The sequence below is a fragment of the Mizuhopecten yessoensis genome, unplaced genomic scaffold (genome assembly GCF_002113885.1).
Source record: "Mizuhopecten yessoensis strain PY_sf001 unplaced genomic scaffold, ASM211388v2 scaffold9985, whole genome shotgun sequence".
In the NCBI taxonomy this organism is placed as follows: Eukaryota; Metazoa; Mollusca; class Bivalvia; order Pectinida; family Pectinidae; genus Mizuhopecten; species Mizuhopecten yessoensis.
In genome coordinates this window covers 102,428-118,051 of record NW_018408321.1, presented here as the reverse complement: position 1 = coordinate 118,051, position 15,624 = coordinate 102,428, and the positions used below count along the sequence as shown (strand labels likewise).

The 15,624-nt window shown below is 36.0% G+C and overlaps 1 protein-coding gene across 1 annotated transcript; it reads right to left on the bottom strand.

Annotated features, from left to right (window-relative positions):
* Positions 1 to 2,799: 2,799 nt before the first annotated feature.
* Positions 2,800 to 15,120, bottom strand: LOC110459171 (probable maltase). The gene is made up of 10 exons (XM_021511300.1): positions 14,564 to 15,120; positions 11,709 to 11,888; positions 11,040 to 11,179; positions 10,399 to 10,524; positions 9,714 to 9,809; positions 8,921 to 9,012; positions 7,516 to 7,702; positions 6,504 to 6,689; positions 3,826 to 3,960; positions 2,800 to 3,561 (listed from the first exon to the last, which is right to left on the bottom strand). Exons 1-10 carry the CDS (start codon positions 14,994 to 14,996, stop codon positions 3,202 to 3,204), a joined length of 1,935 nt encoding a protein of 644 aa, XP_021366975.1. The 5' UTR covers positions 14,997 to 15,120; the 3' UTR covers positions 2,800 to 3,201.
* Positions 15,121 to 15,624: the final 504 nt, after the last annotated feature.

The following is a 15,624-nucleotide window of genomic DNA, read 5'->3' as shown; positions in this document are numbered from 1 at the left end:
TCCGTTGATCGTCCGTAAGCTGTGCAGGGCAACTTTTGAGCCTGATGGGATAATTAACATGGCCGACAGGCAGCCATCTTTGATTTTGATAGTGAAAGTTTGTTATGGCTATTTCTCGGGAAGTATCAGAGGAATCTTTCTCAAATTTTATATGTATGTTTCCCTTGGTCCTAAGCTGTGCAGGGCAACTTTTGAGACTGATCGGTTAAACAACATGGCCAACAGGCAGTCATCTTGGATTTTGATAGTGAAAGTTTGTTATCGCTATTTCTAAGGAAGTACCAGAGGGATCCCTCTCAAATTTCATATGTAGGTTCCCCTTGTTGTGCACCCAGCAGTGCCTGAAATGAACGGTCGCCCGGTTGCCAATGGCTATTTAAGTATTGCTCGGGCGACCAAAAGTTGTCAAAATTGAGGTAGTCACTGGCCCAACACAAATAGTTTGGGCGACTGTCGAAAAAAATATGAATGAAAGAAAATATAGTCCCTTCCACATTAACTGGGGGGCAGTACATTTTTTAGTTGTCATTACTTCGATTTGATTTTCTATATAAAATACGGCCAGGATGTCCTCTTTAAAGTGCGAGTCTTGTGTATTTCTTTGGGAAATACTAAAGACCTGAATGGAGTGGTACTGTCAGGTTTTAACAAGAGGCCCAATGGGCCTGCATCGCTCACCTGGTATAAATCTCACACCTGTAACCTTAAAAGTGATCTAAAATAAAGCTACAGGAAAAATATCAGTATTTATGATTAAAATTCATTCAAAAGATCCTGTCAATTCTTTGTTTAAAACATTTCACCCCTGTGATTGAAAGTCGAACAAAGTCATTATGTTGAACAAATTTTATAGCCTTTCATCTCAGGATGCAACTTGCAAAGTATCAACATCCTGGGACCCATGGTTATTCAGAAGAGGTCGTTTAAAGATTTTAAATAAATTTGACCCCTGTGACCTTGAACAATCATAGTAGTCCTTGATCCCAGCATGCTACTGACTAAATGTCAACATCCTGAGCCTTTTGGTTATTCAGAACAAGTTGTTTAAATATTTTGAACATATTTGCTCCTTGTGACCTTGCATATGATTCAAGGTCATACCTTTAAACAAACATTGTAACCCTTGATCCTAGTATGCTACTGACTAAATATCATCACCCTGGGCATTTTGGTTATTCAGAAGTTGTTTAAAGTTTTTAACATATTTGACCCCTGTGACCTTGAATATAAGTGAAGGTCGTTCATTTGAACAAACTTGATAGCCCTTTATCTCATTATGCTACTGGCCAAATATCATTACCCTGTGCATTTTGGTTGAGAAGAATTTGTTTAAAGTTTTTAACATATTTGACCCCTGTGACCTTGAAAATTGGTGAAGGTCATTAATTTGAACAAACTTTGCAGCCCTTCACCCCAGTTTGCTTCTGGCCAAATATCGACACCCTAGACCTTTCCGTTATTACGAAGATGTCATTTAAAGTAAAATATTGACGCCGGACGCTGTGCCACGGCGTAAGCTCACTTGGCATTTTGTTTTAATTAGGGTTGAAGAATTAAAAAATATGTTTCATTCTGTTTAACATATTACATTTTTACTCGCCCCAAAACAAAATCTTGGGCCAGCCAATGCAGGTTCCCCACTATCCTTTATTGTTCATGTTTACTTTTGAAACTGATCAGTTAAAAAAAATGGCCTACCCTCAGCCATTTTCGATTTTTGACATTGAAGGTTTGCTGGTACTATTTCTCAAGAATAACTTTAGGGATCTTTCTCAAATTTGATATGTAGGTTCCCCTTGATCCCTCGTTGTGCAAGGAATATTTTGAGACTGATCATATAAACAAAATGGCTTAAGGAAGAACTAAACAGATCTTTCTCGTATTGCAATTATAGATTCTATTTCTTTCACTTTAAGTACTGTAATAGTAAATATGTTAAATGACAAACTCTCTTTGAAGGTTGGCTTTCATACACATCAGTATAACTGGTGCATTTACTGTTAACATGACTCGATCAAACAGATTAGAGGAGAAAGAAAAGATCGAACTGACAAAGAAGTAATGAAGATGGTACAATTTGTACCATCTTCATTACTTCTTTGTCAGTTCGAAGTGTAACAATGGTGGGTGCCAAGATCCCTCTTCTTCATACTCCACAATTGTTCGTATGGTTATCTGAACCATTTCATGATCTAGGGAAGAATTCCCTTTAGGCAGGGGCAGAGCTCAAGACCAATCCTGGCAACATACATGTGTTTGACTTTCATGCACAGCAATTCTATGACTATATTGGTTTGGCATCCCAACAATTTACACGACAAGACCATGGACAAAGTCCTTAAGAGCAAAGGCAGACCCAAGGTCAACTCCGATTTCAGATGTCTCTTTACCTTCGTTCATAAATTTAAGGGTAGAGCTAAACCCAGGGGGCTTTTTCTCTTCAATCTCAACGAAAATATTCATATAATTATATAAAAGATGTCCAGGATGGTGATCTCAACCATTAAAGTCTAACTTCCTATGGGCAGGCGCAAATCCAAACGCCCATCTAGATTTGAACTCATCATGCTCAGCATTTGTATATACAGTTATTGGTTAGAGATCTCTCGAATGTCTTGGCTCCCTTCATTTGTACAATTTTGAGTCCCCAACCCCAAGAACACTTCCAACCAAATTTGGTTGATGTCTGTTCCAAGTTCTAGAGTAACTGTTTCATATCATATGTCAAAATACAAGATGTAAAGACCCACCCCTTGGCCCTCTTTGTGACCAGGTTCAATAAAATAAAAGAAGACAGTATTTGATGTTCATTTTTTAATGTGATTGGATTTCTTCAAATATTTCTTTTGGTTTCATTTGGCCAATTGTGCGCACACAAATTTAAATTGTCCTGCTCTACAGGTATTTTGTAAATATTTCAAAAGTGTCAATAAACTGACCTCTCTGACCACACAGGGTCATCATGCAGTCAGTTTTGAGTGCCTGGTAACAGGTTCGGTTGATATGAAAAGTCAATATGCACACACACAAGATGAAAGCACATGGAAATTTCAAGACGATATATTCACACTGATTTTTAATACATTTTGTCTTTCCAATTTTTTTTTTTTATCTTCCTAGTCTTTCTCCAAGGTTTATATAATACTACATATCTTATTCAGTGTCCAATCAAAATTGCCATGTGCTTTTATTTTTTTCGATTTAATTGAATTTGAAAACGAGGACTTGGCCAGCATTAATAGAGATGGATTTCTCATCAAGATTAAGGTTCTTTTCCTCCTCCCGGATCTTATACTTGGAGTGAAAGACAATTTCCAACTGGGCTGGTACATCTGCATCCTTGTCCAGATTCACTGTCTGGCTTCTTGTGCCCAGGTTCATGAGAACAACATACCCTGGGAATCCTTCTGCATGGCGTTTAAACCACAGACTTTCCTGTACAGTACCAATGGTAGTCTTGCCCCACTGGAACGATTCCTCTTCCCTGATTTTGGCCAGCTTGTCGAAGACATACAGCTGCGTCCCATCCGTATTTCTGTCCCTAAAGTATGCGTTTTCAGTCTGAAAACAACAATATTGTTATTAGGTTTTTGCAAGTATACCTATTTTGATATTTACATGTAAAGGTAAAACTAAGTAGTGACAGTGTGGCAATAAACCATCAGATTAATCAATGGATAGAAATGTAATTCAATTGTGATTATTTTCTCTAAAAAAAAAGAGAAGCATTGCAGGATAATTTTCTATTATATCAAAGTAAACATGTTCTTTTTCAAAATTAAAGGTGAAAAAGAATAGATTCCGATACAAAAGACAAATGCTTACCTGAACATTCACGCTGTCTGAATCGTTATTGACTGGTAGCCAAGGTTTTTGCTTAGAGAAACCTGCATACAAGCCACTGGTCCACTGCATGGGTGTACGGTATGGATCCCTACTTTTAGCTTGATCGTAGTCGGCCTATAATTATCAACAAAATGTGAGTTACTATTTAATGCTAAACATTACAGAGTGCTCCAGGATCTATAAAACATAAAAATATCAGGCCATCACTGTTCTAACAAGGGGAAGGTGACTAATTGAAGGTCACATGCTTGTGACATTTCCAACTTTTCTTTTTTCTGTAAAAACATGGAAAATAAAATGCAAATAAAACACAAGTAATTTATTGGATCTGTCTTCATCTGGGTTTTGTACAGATTTGTGGTAGCTCACTGCTATACTGGTAGATTTGGCTGCTGTTAAAATATTTCTGAAAGGGTACACCGCATTTAATTTCATAAAGAGGAGAATTTTTTTAAAGCAACATGGTCCTATTCAGATCTAACAGCACATTTTGCTAAACTTTGAAAAAACTTAATAAAGTTTCAGCAAACAAATTTTGTACAATTCGGTCTTTCTTCATGAAAATGTTAACCCTTATGCTGCTACATTGATTTCTATGTAGAGGGACACCACTGCTGAATTAATTATTGAAATATATAAATTAATTTACTTGATTTTTCAAATGTGCATAACTTTGTGCAAATATTGTTATATGTCACTAAAAGTTATATGAAAATTGTTCGTTATTGTCTGTAGTTTATATTAACGTTTTCAATTCTAAAGTTGCTTCAGTATTTACCTGTACATTTACCTGTACAGGTGGTAATAAAGGTAAGAAAAGGTGAAACTTTAAATTAATCAGATTTAAGCACCAGAAAGATCATTTTAAAATTATTTTTGTCAGCAAATGTGATTGGCAAATGATAACAGAGATTATAAACTTTTTTTATGACATAAGACGCTGTACATTTTTACACAGAGATTCTCAGGTAAAAAGGTCAGGTATTTCATCAAGAATCGCATGCGATTTTCCTACAGGATTCAGGTCGTCATTCAATATATTTACTGTCACAGTCGGCATATAGATATATCTTAGCTACGGTCTAGTTTATGATTAAATCATCGATAAATAGTTTGAAGAAATCAATCGGCTTAAAACGTATCAATGTCAATGTTCAATTCGGCCTCACCTGCAGACGACATAATTTTCATGTTTGCTTAGGGCACAAAGCCGTTCATTGGAAAGTTACATTATGTTACACCGAAGTATTTCCACATCAACCATGTCAAACACTTCAAAACCTTTATTATCATTGTAGGTGGCGCTGGAGAATAAATGTTGACCATCATATTCATCACTTCAATCTACACGTCCGCCATTTTTATGACGTTTTTTCCCAATTTGAAATTCTCTCGCACACTTTGGTTATTACTAGGGTACATCGCCGGGAATATCAAAAGTAATGACAAAACAACCAATCAGAAGCCTTCTACTATACACTTTTGGGTTTGGTATAGCAACAATCCGCTTTCACACTTCCTCTAAGTCTTTACTGATCAACAAGAGGCCCAAGGGCCTTAGCAGTCACCAAGTTATATCATAGGTACTGGTAGCTTTATTTTATTGTTTAGATGCGATGTGGAAATCAGCATTTAAACTAAGTGAAATACAAAACTTGTCATGTCATCAAAGGATAAGAATTTGAAAATATTGGTAAATGTTCCCTTTGGGGCCCCGCCCTGGCCCCTAGGGTTGGGGTAGGAATTTCAATTTTACAATTTGAAACCATCTTCCTCCAAGGATAATTCTCACCAAGTAAAAATGATTTCCTACAGAAAATTGTCAAAATATACCAAAAAGTGTTGTTTCCCTATATAAACTTTACCCCCTCCCCAAGGGAGAACGGATAGTTCGGGGGTCTTAAAATTTACAATTTAAGTAAAGCACCTGATGATCTTTCTTTCCATGTAGAGAAAATGAGTGTAGTACCTCTGAGTCTGAAGAAGAAGATTTTTGAAATATTGGTTAATTTTCCCTTTGGGGCCCCGCCCTGGCCCCAGGGGTTGGGGTAGGAATCCTAATTTTACAATTTTGTAGCCTCATCTACCAAGGATGATTCTGACCAAGTTTGAAAAAACATCCATCCACTGGTTCTTGAGAAGAAGTTGAAAATGTAAAAAGTTTACGCACAACGGACGGAAAGCGATTAGAATAGGTCACTTGAGCAAAGCTCAGGTGACCTAAAAACCTACAGACCGAGAGCCACAATTGCCCTGCAAAACCAGCGTAGCAGCCTTAGGGTTAATATGTATATTTTTCTTCTTGTGTATGTTTTTTTACTAGGAAAGCAACCACTTACAACTAAAAACATAAATGTTCTTTTAACTTAACTAACAACAAATGCAGAGATTTAAATAACTTATGAATTTGGAAACTATTCATATCTGAGCCAGGAAATAACAAGTGCCATTGCGGCTTTGCTATGCCATATTTAATATGTACTACACTAGTATTATGAGGTGTACATGCAATAGCATCAATTTGTGATTCGCAATAGTTCCGAGCATATTGAAATACAGGCAGCTTTCTAAATAAGTCAACCTCACAAAACCCAGTGTGTTGACAACACTGGATTAAACTGCAGATCAAACCATTAACTTCTAAATAAAAGTCTTACCAAGGATACATCTCGCACCAAGATGTCCTGTCTGTCTGCATAATCAATGAGGCCATCCTCAATGCCCAGCTCATTGCCATAGTAGTTAACAGGTATACCTGGCAGCAGCATCTGGAGCGCCAACATTGCCTTAACCATGGTCCTCCCAGCTTTTGTGGCAAGTCGAGACTCGTCCTGGTTTCCATACTAAAAGTAAAAAAATAAAGAAAACATTTTTCAAATAGGTTCTTGTCCAATTAAGATTCACCCTACATAAATCTTCAATGAATCATACCAGATATGTTAAATAAAGAAGGCCAAGCCTGGTTGTTCAAAGCATAATTTGTTTGCAAATTGTTACCCAATATCTTCAAATTGATTTGAAGAGTCATTTCGAGTGTTTGCGTCTTTTTTTTTTGGCCTTCAGATGATCATTTTGTTAAGTCTTTCATTATGAATGTGTGTCAACTTTCATTGGAAAAAAGAAGAAGCAAAATTCTACATGTAATTTGGCATCCACAGCTTATCAGGCTTTGTAAATGTAGGAAGTCTTTGGGGTTATTTTTTTTTACTGAACAAAACAAAACGAGCAGGAGGAACTCGTAAAATGTACACTTCCCTATCCTCGCAATGTGGTCAAGTGTGACATTTCCCTAATTAGACCCTTTACCATTGACCACCAAAACTAATCTGGTGTAGAACTATGTACCAGATTATCATGAAAACATGCAACATATCTTTTTGAGGCATATCTTGCATAAAGCTTGTGACTATAGAGAGACAAAGTGTGACCTTTATCAACCATCCATCTTGAAGAATGAGCATTAAAATCATACTAGCTGTAGAGCTGTATGTTGCCAGATACTAACTAAAGCTGTTGTTTGGTTCCCGAGATGTCTTGTAGACAAAGCTTTTAACTTCAGATGGATAGGTGCAAGGAGACAGCAGCTACTACATACACCCCACAGTCCTTACATAAGGGGCATACAAATGTTAGCATGAAGAAAATCTTGTCCGACAAGATGCTACTTACAGACCAAGCCCGTTTGGTTTGACCAGCATCTATGAACTTCCTGATCCTCGACTCTATATTAGCTGCTGTCACTGGTTTTGCGAAGTCAACAGGAGATGTAAGCACATAGTCTGCTCCCTTCTTGGCAGACGTGCCATAATACAAGCTAGTTTCATTGATGTTTCCAGTTGCTGCTACCATCAACATTCTGAATAATAAACAATAAATCATATAATAGACACCAGTAACATTTTCAGTCTTCCATATACCTTACTTAGTTAATCTTAACCCTTACTGTGCGGGAAACAAGAAAACTTGTCCTGGACATTTTGCTTCGAGACATGGGAAACGAGATAACTCGTTTTGGAAAACCCCTTTGTTCATCATATTAATAGCTGTCGACCGTGAACCAATCAAATCAATTGTCAGGGGGATTATATGTACACGTCATTTTAATTTTTAGCGTTGATTAGTCGGTTACAAGGTTAGTAAAGGTCTATTAAAGGCTATTCATAAAACGACAGTTATTCGTCAGAAAATGGAGGACCAACAAAATTTTGACGGTGTTGAAGTGGGATATATAGTAGCATTGGAGTAAACTGATTATCCTACATTCGCCATATCAATCTTTGTTTATATTTGACATGTCTTGTCAGGACCGACATGTCGTCCTCGGAACACGAATAATTATTTTGCCCGACAATTTTCATTGGACTTATTGAGAGATCTTTAATTTATAATTATTGACAACAAATTCTCTAACACAGACCAAAATGACAGCACAGAATCATAATCGGACTCAAAAACGTGTAGCATTGACTTACCTGTAGTTAACACAGGTTATTTCTATATAAAATGACTGATTGAACTAATATCAAATCAACTCAACATAATATGAAAGAGTGTGAATGTCTTTATTTTAAAAAATATGAACAAACAATGAGTTATTATCAATGGACAAGACACTGAACATTTTACTTTGAGTTCACCGGTCTGGCCTAGGCATTTATAAGCTGTATATATGAGCAGGTTATGTCATAGCTAATAAGTGTGATATCAGAAATTCAGAATAAGAGTCATTCTTCATATAATGTCAACATGCACTGCATTTTAATGTCAATTAAAGGGAATAACAAAGAAATTCTATTAATTATCAAATACTTTGCCTGTCTCTCACCTGTACAGGTAATTATAGGAACTTTTAAAAAATGTCCAAGGTTAATAAGATAGGTCTTAATACAAGGTTCCTAGAACATGTAGGTTTTGAATAGGTGTGAGCTACAGAAATGCCAATTAAGTAATTTTTAAAATTGAAATAATTTAAAAAAATATCTACTCAATTAATTCAGTAGGAGCATTGCTTACTATGAAAAGTAATGCAGCACAATAAGGGTTAAGACACCCAAAGATTCTACTCTTCACTTACTTTTCTTTTCCTGGTTTAGTTGCATAACTTTCGGCAATTGACCTCCACCTACTGATGAGAGAGATGGATTCTGGCAGGTTACGAGGGAGAGTCTGAAAAAGAATCAAGAAAAATGGACTCAATTTTTAAAGCACCAAAAACAGACCAAAATCTCCATCTTAAAAGCACCTTATCTTACCATCCTCAATTTCCCAGGGGTAACATTAATATCAATAGCAAAATTAAAGACACACTGCTAATTATTTAATTTAATCTTTGGTTAAAAAACTGACCAATCGCTAGGCTGATACCTGATCTTCATTTCATAGATTAGAGTGACATTTTCACTAGATGAATAGTCATTGTCACTAATAGTGTGGCATTAAAATGAATAGTCTTGACGCAGATTACAACTGGTAAGTTTAAGTGTTTAAACAAATTATAGTGATTTGCAAGAGACAGACAAAAGGCAAAAGGTTTCATGTGCAAAATCTGTGACTTTGTTCATAGCAACTAACTGATAATTCATCCCAGTCCCGAGTCCTTTATCGCGTGCAAAAGTTGGAAATTCATCTAGGGTCACACGTGCAAAAGTTGGAAATTCATCTAGGGTCACACTTCAAAAATTGGTGGCATCTGCCTTGTTTTATTATGTATACTGATATTGATCGACCTGTGACAAACATTATCACCATCTTTCCATTATTTTTATAAAAGTAAAATATCACAACAAAACATACACACACAAAAAATAAGCACATCATTAATTCATTAACAAATTTGATAATATAAACTAGTTATAATATAAGCTTACATCTGCATTAGCATTGCTTCCATTTGATTCCAAGTACTCTGCTCCAATGATATTGAATCCATCCACTCCCAAGTCGAACCAAAACCGCATAATTGACTGAAATCATCAAACAATTCACAATAACTTCTGTCCTACATATTCCGTGGAATAAAACAAACGATTCATTATCTTTCATTTTTGACACATCAAAGTATTAAAAATCACTATTCACAAAAAATTGTGATTCTAGGAAAAGTTTGCGATCTGACCATCAGTTCTAGGTACGAGTTACCAACACCTCATCTGCACATGCAAGTTTCTTCATCACAACAATGTGATCAAATTAGATCTTTGAATCACTCACATTTATTGATATGCTACATGGAATATCCAGCAATATCCATATCAGTAAATGAAAAGATCCATAAATTAGATTGTTGTAACAAGAAGCTTTTACCCTCCCAGGGTAAAGAAGTGTGTACAGTGTACACTGATATCATTCAACGCCTGCAGGTGAATATCTGACGCAGGTAGACACTTTCATAGTCTTGGATAACAATCTTACATTTTCATCAATTCTGTGTTAAATAAAACTGCTTGATCATGGTCATTGAAGAAGGCAAAAATAAAACAGGATGGGGAATAGGTCGAAGTGTATTTCCTCTATTATTACTGAGGGTAGGTGTAGCTTTGCCACTATACTTACATCCATTTCCTTCAGCACAACTGGGTGTGCAAGGTTGAGGTCTGGCTCTTCCTTCAGGTATGTATGCAGGTAGCACTCGCTGCGCTCCGAATCATACTCCCATGCAGATCCACCATTAACACTCATCTGCAACACAAACATTTTAGATATTGCATTGTTTTAACAGACAATTATTCAAGACTTTTCATGCACTTCATTGTGAATTTAATTTTATGTACAAAAATAGGTAAAGTCAAATTAGGACTACTTTTGAAATCATTGTGCAACCTAATACTAAGATGCTTTTTTCCTTTAAGCTGCAGTTTTGTTGATCTAATTGCTACCATTTTCACAGGAAAATTTCAGCTCTTGAAGAACAAATATATATAAACTACAACATCTATTTCAAAACAATAGTTGTCTTGGCATCACATTATTTGTTGTTCTTGTAAAACATTATTGTCATCATTGCAGTCAATGTTCTCAAATGTTTTCAATAAAATGAATCATTTTTTAACAGAAAACATCACTAGCTCAACTCAAAGTATTTTTGTAAAGTATGTGTTAAGGTCAGAACAAACAGTCCTATGTTGGGGTTTTTCGGCCAAAAGAGCCTTACAAAACTAAACCAAAACAATACGACTATGATTGCCTGCTCTTACCCAGTTGTTAGGCATGTCAGCCTGTGTACATGGCATCCAGACATAGTAGTCTTTGTAATCCGGATCATTTTTCCTGCTCATCTGGAACCAGGTATGGTTCTTGCTTGTATGGTTAGGAATGAAGTCCAAGATGATGCGCACTGAAATAAGACAAAGCAGTAAATTTATGAAATAATGTTGATATGAAACTTATTTCATGAAATGGTTTATTGATTTTTTTAAGACAGTTTTCTCCAGTCAACAAGTGCCTTATTTTTCCAAAATGAAGAAAACTACTTAATTTGGTCTTTTGAGCTTCTCAAATTCCAACGGTAGGATTTAAACCCGGTTTATGTGGCTAACCCCAAACTTCCTAGTTTGTTTTAGTTTGTGGTTTTGTATCTTCAGTGATTTCTTTTTGCGCAGCTTTTTTTCCACAAGCTGAAAGTGTGACCAAAAACTGAGGAATATATTCCTAATTTCAATTCAGTAATGTTATATTTCCCAATTCATAAGGCTGTTGTAAAATTGAGGTACTTAAAACAATGATAAAGCATATATGCCAGGTTTTGTTGGTGGAGAAAAACCTTGAGCAAAATTATGGTAAGTGCATTAATGTAGCTGCCATGTGATAAAATGAATTTAATTTATTCACGCTAAAAAAGTGACGAGGATAGTAATTACACATACTCTCATTTTTAGTTTCTTTACGGAGGGCCTTGAATTGATCGAGAGTGCCGTAGATTTCGTCAATGTCTTTATGGTCAACCACATCCATGCCATTGTCCTCTTTTCCAGACTTGTAGAAAGAACTTATGTACAGCGTCTTCACTCCAAGATCTTTGAGGTAAGACAATTTGCTTGTGAGGCCTGTTGGATGACAACAAAGTTAAAATATTATGGTACAGAACTGTTCAGTTATGAAGGCTTAGAAACGTAAATTCTGACGACTCATCTCTTCCTTCGTGCATACATTACATGTCAAGTTTTCAACAATGAAATTAAAATTCTATTCCTTCACTTCAGTTCTTTACCAAAGATATCAAAAAAGTAGATTTTCTATGTTTACCAATGAGAACACAATTTTATGAGGCATTTCTTTCGTGTCTTGTATAAGCACATTTCATGCACATGCATCTGGTACATAAACTGATAAATGGTCAAACAAGACAGGAGACCACATGTTGATATGCCAGACGCGCGCAAATGTCTGTTTCATGAGACTTCTACAGGTCCGATACACTCTGCCGATTGAGCTATATAGCTATAAAGACCTATTATAAATATATATATAATTTTCATTAAATTAAAGCAAAGTCGCATAAAACAATAAGGTTTATGGTAATGTTGACTACAAAAAGCATACATAAATATGTTTATTTTCATTGTTACATCATTATTTTTTAAAAAGAACACTTATATTTAATGAATTTTGTTATCAACCTAATGATAAAATCTTTTTAAAGCGAAATTGTTGTTTTCCTTAAAAAAGAAAATCACTTGAAAATAGCTCAAAAGGTCTATTTCAGATAGGTCAATACTGTGCAGTAGACTAGAGCTATTATAGGTATTTACAGCTAAAGAGTAAGGGTACATGATTTCATACACTTTTTAAACAGATTTACATATTTTTGTTCAAATACATCTCCAAGAAGATCGGATCGACTTTGACCTAAAAGATTTATGCAATCTGCGCTATATCTGGTAATGTGATGTCATGTGCGCAGAAATTTACTGTGCAGTGGATCTTTCTTTTACCATCATTTACTTTAACGTTTCGCGGCAGTTGGGGACGTGATTTCGTACACTCTCAGTGGCTAATCTAGGATTTGGGGAACACTACCCATTTTGAAATGAATTTATATAATGTTAAAAACAAAAGTTTTTTTTTTTTACTATAGATTAAAAATAAGTAGATGGCTTTTCACAGATAAATAATGTGATAATTATAGGAATTTTTATACAATCTGAAGTCTACTGTCTAAAAACAAAATAAAAAATGAAGTCACATATTATGTTAAAACACATTCTGTTTTAATGAATTCAACTTTGGGGAAACTTTCTCCTTCTCGGGGGAATTTTTCTTGATGGGGAATTTGTTTTTGTGAAAACAGTCGTTGGGGAATACTACCGAATTTCGGTAGTAAAATCAGTCTAGATTAACCCCAGACTCTACAAATGTGCTATTATTAGTAAATGGAAGTAAATGCCGTACAAATTCAATATATTTCATGCCGATTTTCATAGACCAGAAATGTTTTTTGAACAAATTATGATTATTTTTTATAAAAAACGTGTTCTTTGTTGGTGGTGACATCGACCCTTTTGTGGAAAAACATCAACTATACATATTCTAGTAGCAATTATTTCATTAGATGTTTATAAAACAATTTCGATGCACCAGAAGGTTTTTGAGGCCAAAAACAAACAAATATTTTAGATCAGTTTCGAAATAATGACTGTTCCCTACGATAAGTGCCCTCTCATTGAGAGCGTGTGTACGTTAAAAAGTTGCTGTTATTTATTATATTTGAGCTTCTTTTTGATATCTTCTTGATGTAAATGGTAAAATATTGTTTTATTTGAATGATCTCAAAATGATCACAAGAAAATTGGCTATATTCTGTTTTAAATAATGCTTTAAAGTTACATTTGGCCAATTCTGCAGACGACAGCTCGACTCGCTATTTTCGTTTTGAAAACGAGGTTATTTTGGAAATCTATGGCTACATTCGCGTATCCCGTCTGAAACGGTACGCGTGGCGCAGAAATTTTCCACGATAAACGAACACACTTGGACCGTTCTATAAGCAGAGCTAAAAATCCACAGTTTCGGAGAATAAAAAACAGTGTTTCAAGAATATTATGACCTTCTTTCATCCGTCCACTGAATTACATAACGTAACTTAAAAACTACATGTGACTTGACATTGTTTTAGAAAGAAATAACGCAAATTGGCAATAGTCAGCATTTTAGTTTCGGTCAGGCACGTCTGGACCCCTCAATCTAAACGTGCCAAATTTTCCTGAGGTCAGCCTCGGTCCAGATCTGTACCTGTCGTTTTCTTTACAGGTTCAACCGGTTCAACCGTTTCAACCGGTAACGCGAATGTACCCNCGTGCCAAATTTTCCTGAGGTCAGCCTCGGTCCAGATCTGTACCTGTCGTTTTCTTTACAGGTTCAACCGTTTCAACCGGTAACGTGAATGTACCCTATATGTATGCCTCCGTCGAAAGTAATCGGTTAAAAAATAAGAAACAAATATTTAGTGTACGAAATCACGTACCCTTACTCTATAGCTCAATCGGCAGAATGTACTGGACCTGTTCTACATATTCATGATAATGTACAAACAGATATATAAAGACTACATAATTAAAACAATATTCACCGCGTGTTGCAGTTTATTGCTGATACAGATGGTCATATTTAAACACTCCGCGTGACCCAAAAAATAGCAAAACCGGATTCTGCATTCTGACGTCATCACAAATTACTTGATTAGGATAAAATGTTAAATGGATAGGCATATTTATACACAAACCTTTGAGATCTCCGACGCCATCTGAATCATCTGAACTCTGACTATCTGAGTTGTCCTTGAACGATCTGAGGTAGACATCATATGCAGTATTTTCGTCGTACCATTTGGACTCGGGGCGGTATGGACAGCGAGGGGCCAGCACGATAATGACAATTGCTGCAATCAACATGGCCAACCATCCCACCCAGAATAGGATGAACAGAAAGATTCTGACCTTCTTCCAGAATGGATCGTCGGCATACTTCATCAATTCTTCTTTCCCGAGTCCGGTGAAAGAGATGTCACCCGATCCGCCATCTTCTTTCGTGTCGATGCCCTTGCCGCCATTGATAAATTTGACCGTAGAATCATCAGGGTCGATTTCTACCGTCGCAGACTCGTTCAAATCGGTTAGAGCCTTCTTTTCCTCGTCCAGTGAATTGGTCTCTGCCATTTCAGTTTTTCTGATATTTCACTAAAGCTAGAACTTGATCTTGTCAAAAGACACCCGGCTACCGCTTCCAGTGATCTCGTCTTTTCTGATGCAATGTGTTCGTTAGCCTCGTTTTGATATCTTGACATCCGGGAGTTGCTACAACGAGGATTGGCCAAAACAGGACGCTGTGGGGCACAATAAGGGATATTCATGATCAAGACACGAAAAAACATTACCTGTTTATATATATAATTACCTCTTTTTCGACACCGTTGTTAGCTAAATTGCTAGTATAGGCGCATCTTGGTTTGGTAACATACTGTTAACCGGTTGTGTAGCATAAAAACTAGGATAAAACTTGGACGGTATATTTTTCCAACAAATGTTTAATCTAGATTTAAAACAGTTAAGAGATGGGGCTTTTACAACTGAATTGGGAAGGGAATTCCAAGAATCCACCACTCTTCTGCTAAAAACATTTTGAGTGACCCTGGTCCTGCTCTGTTTTTTGAATAGTTTTTTTGTTGTTACCCCTTGTTGTTGTTTGTGTGAAGGTGAATAGTTTATCTTTATCAAGAATATCGATGTTGTTTATTATTTTATAAACTTCTACTAGGTTATTTCGTTTTCTTCTGTATTCCAGTGT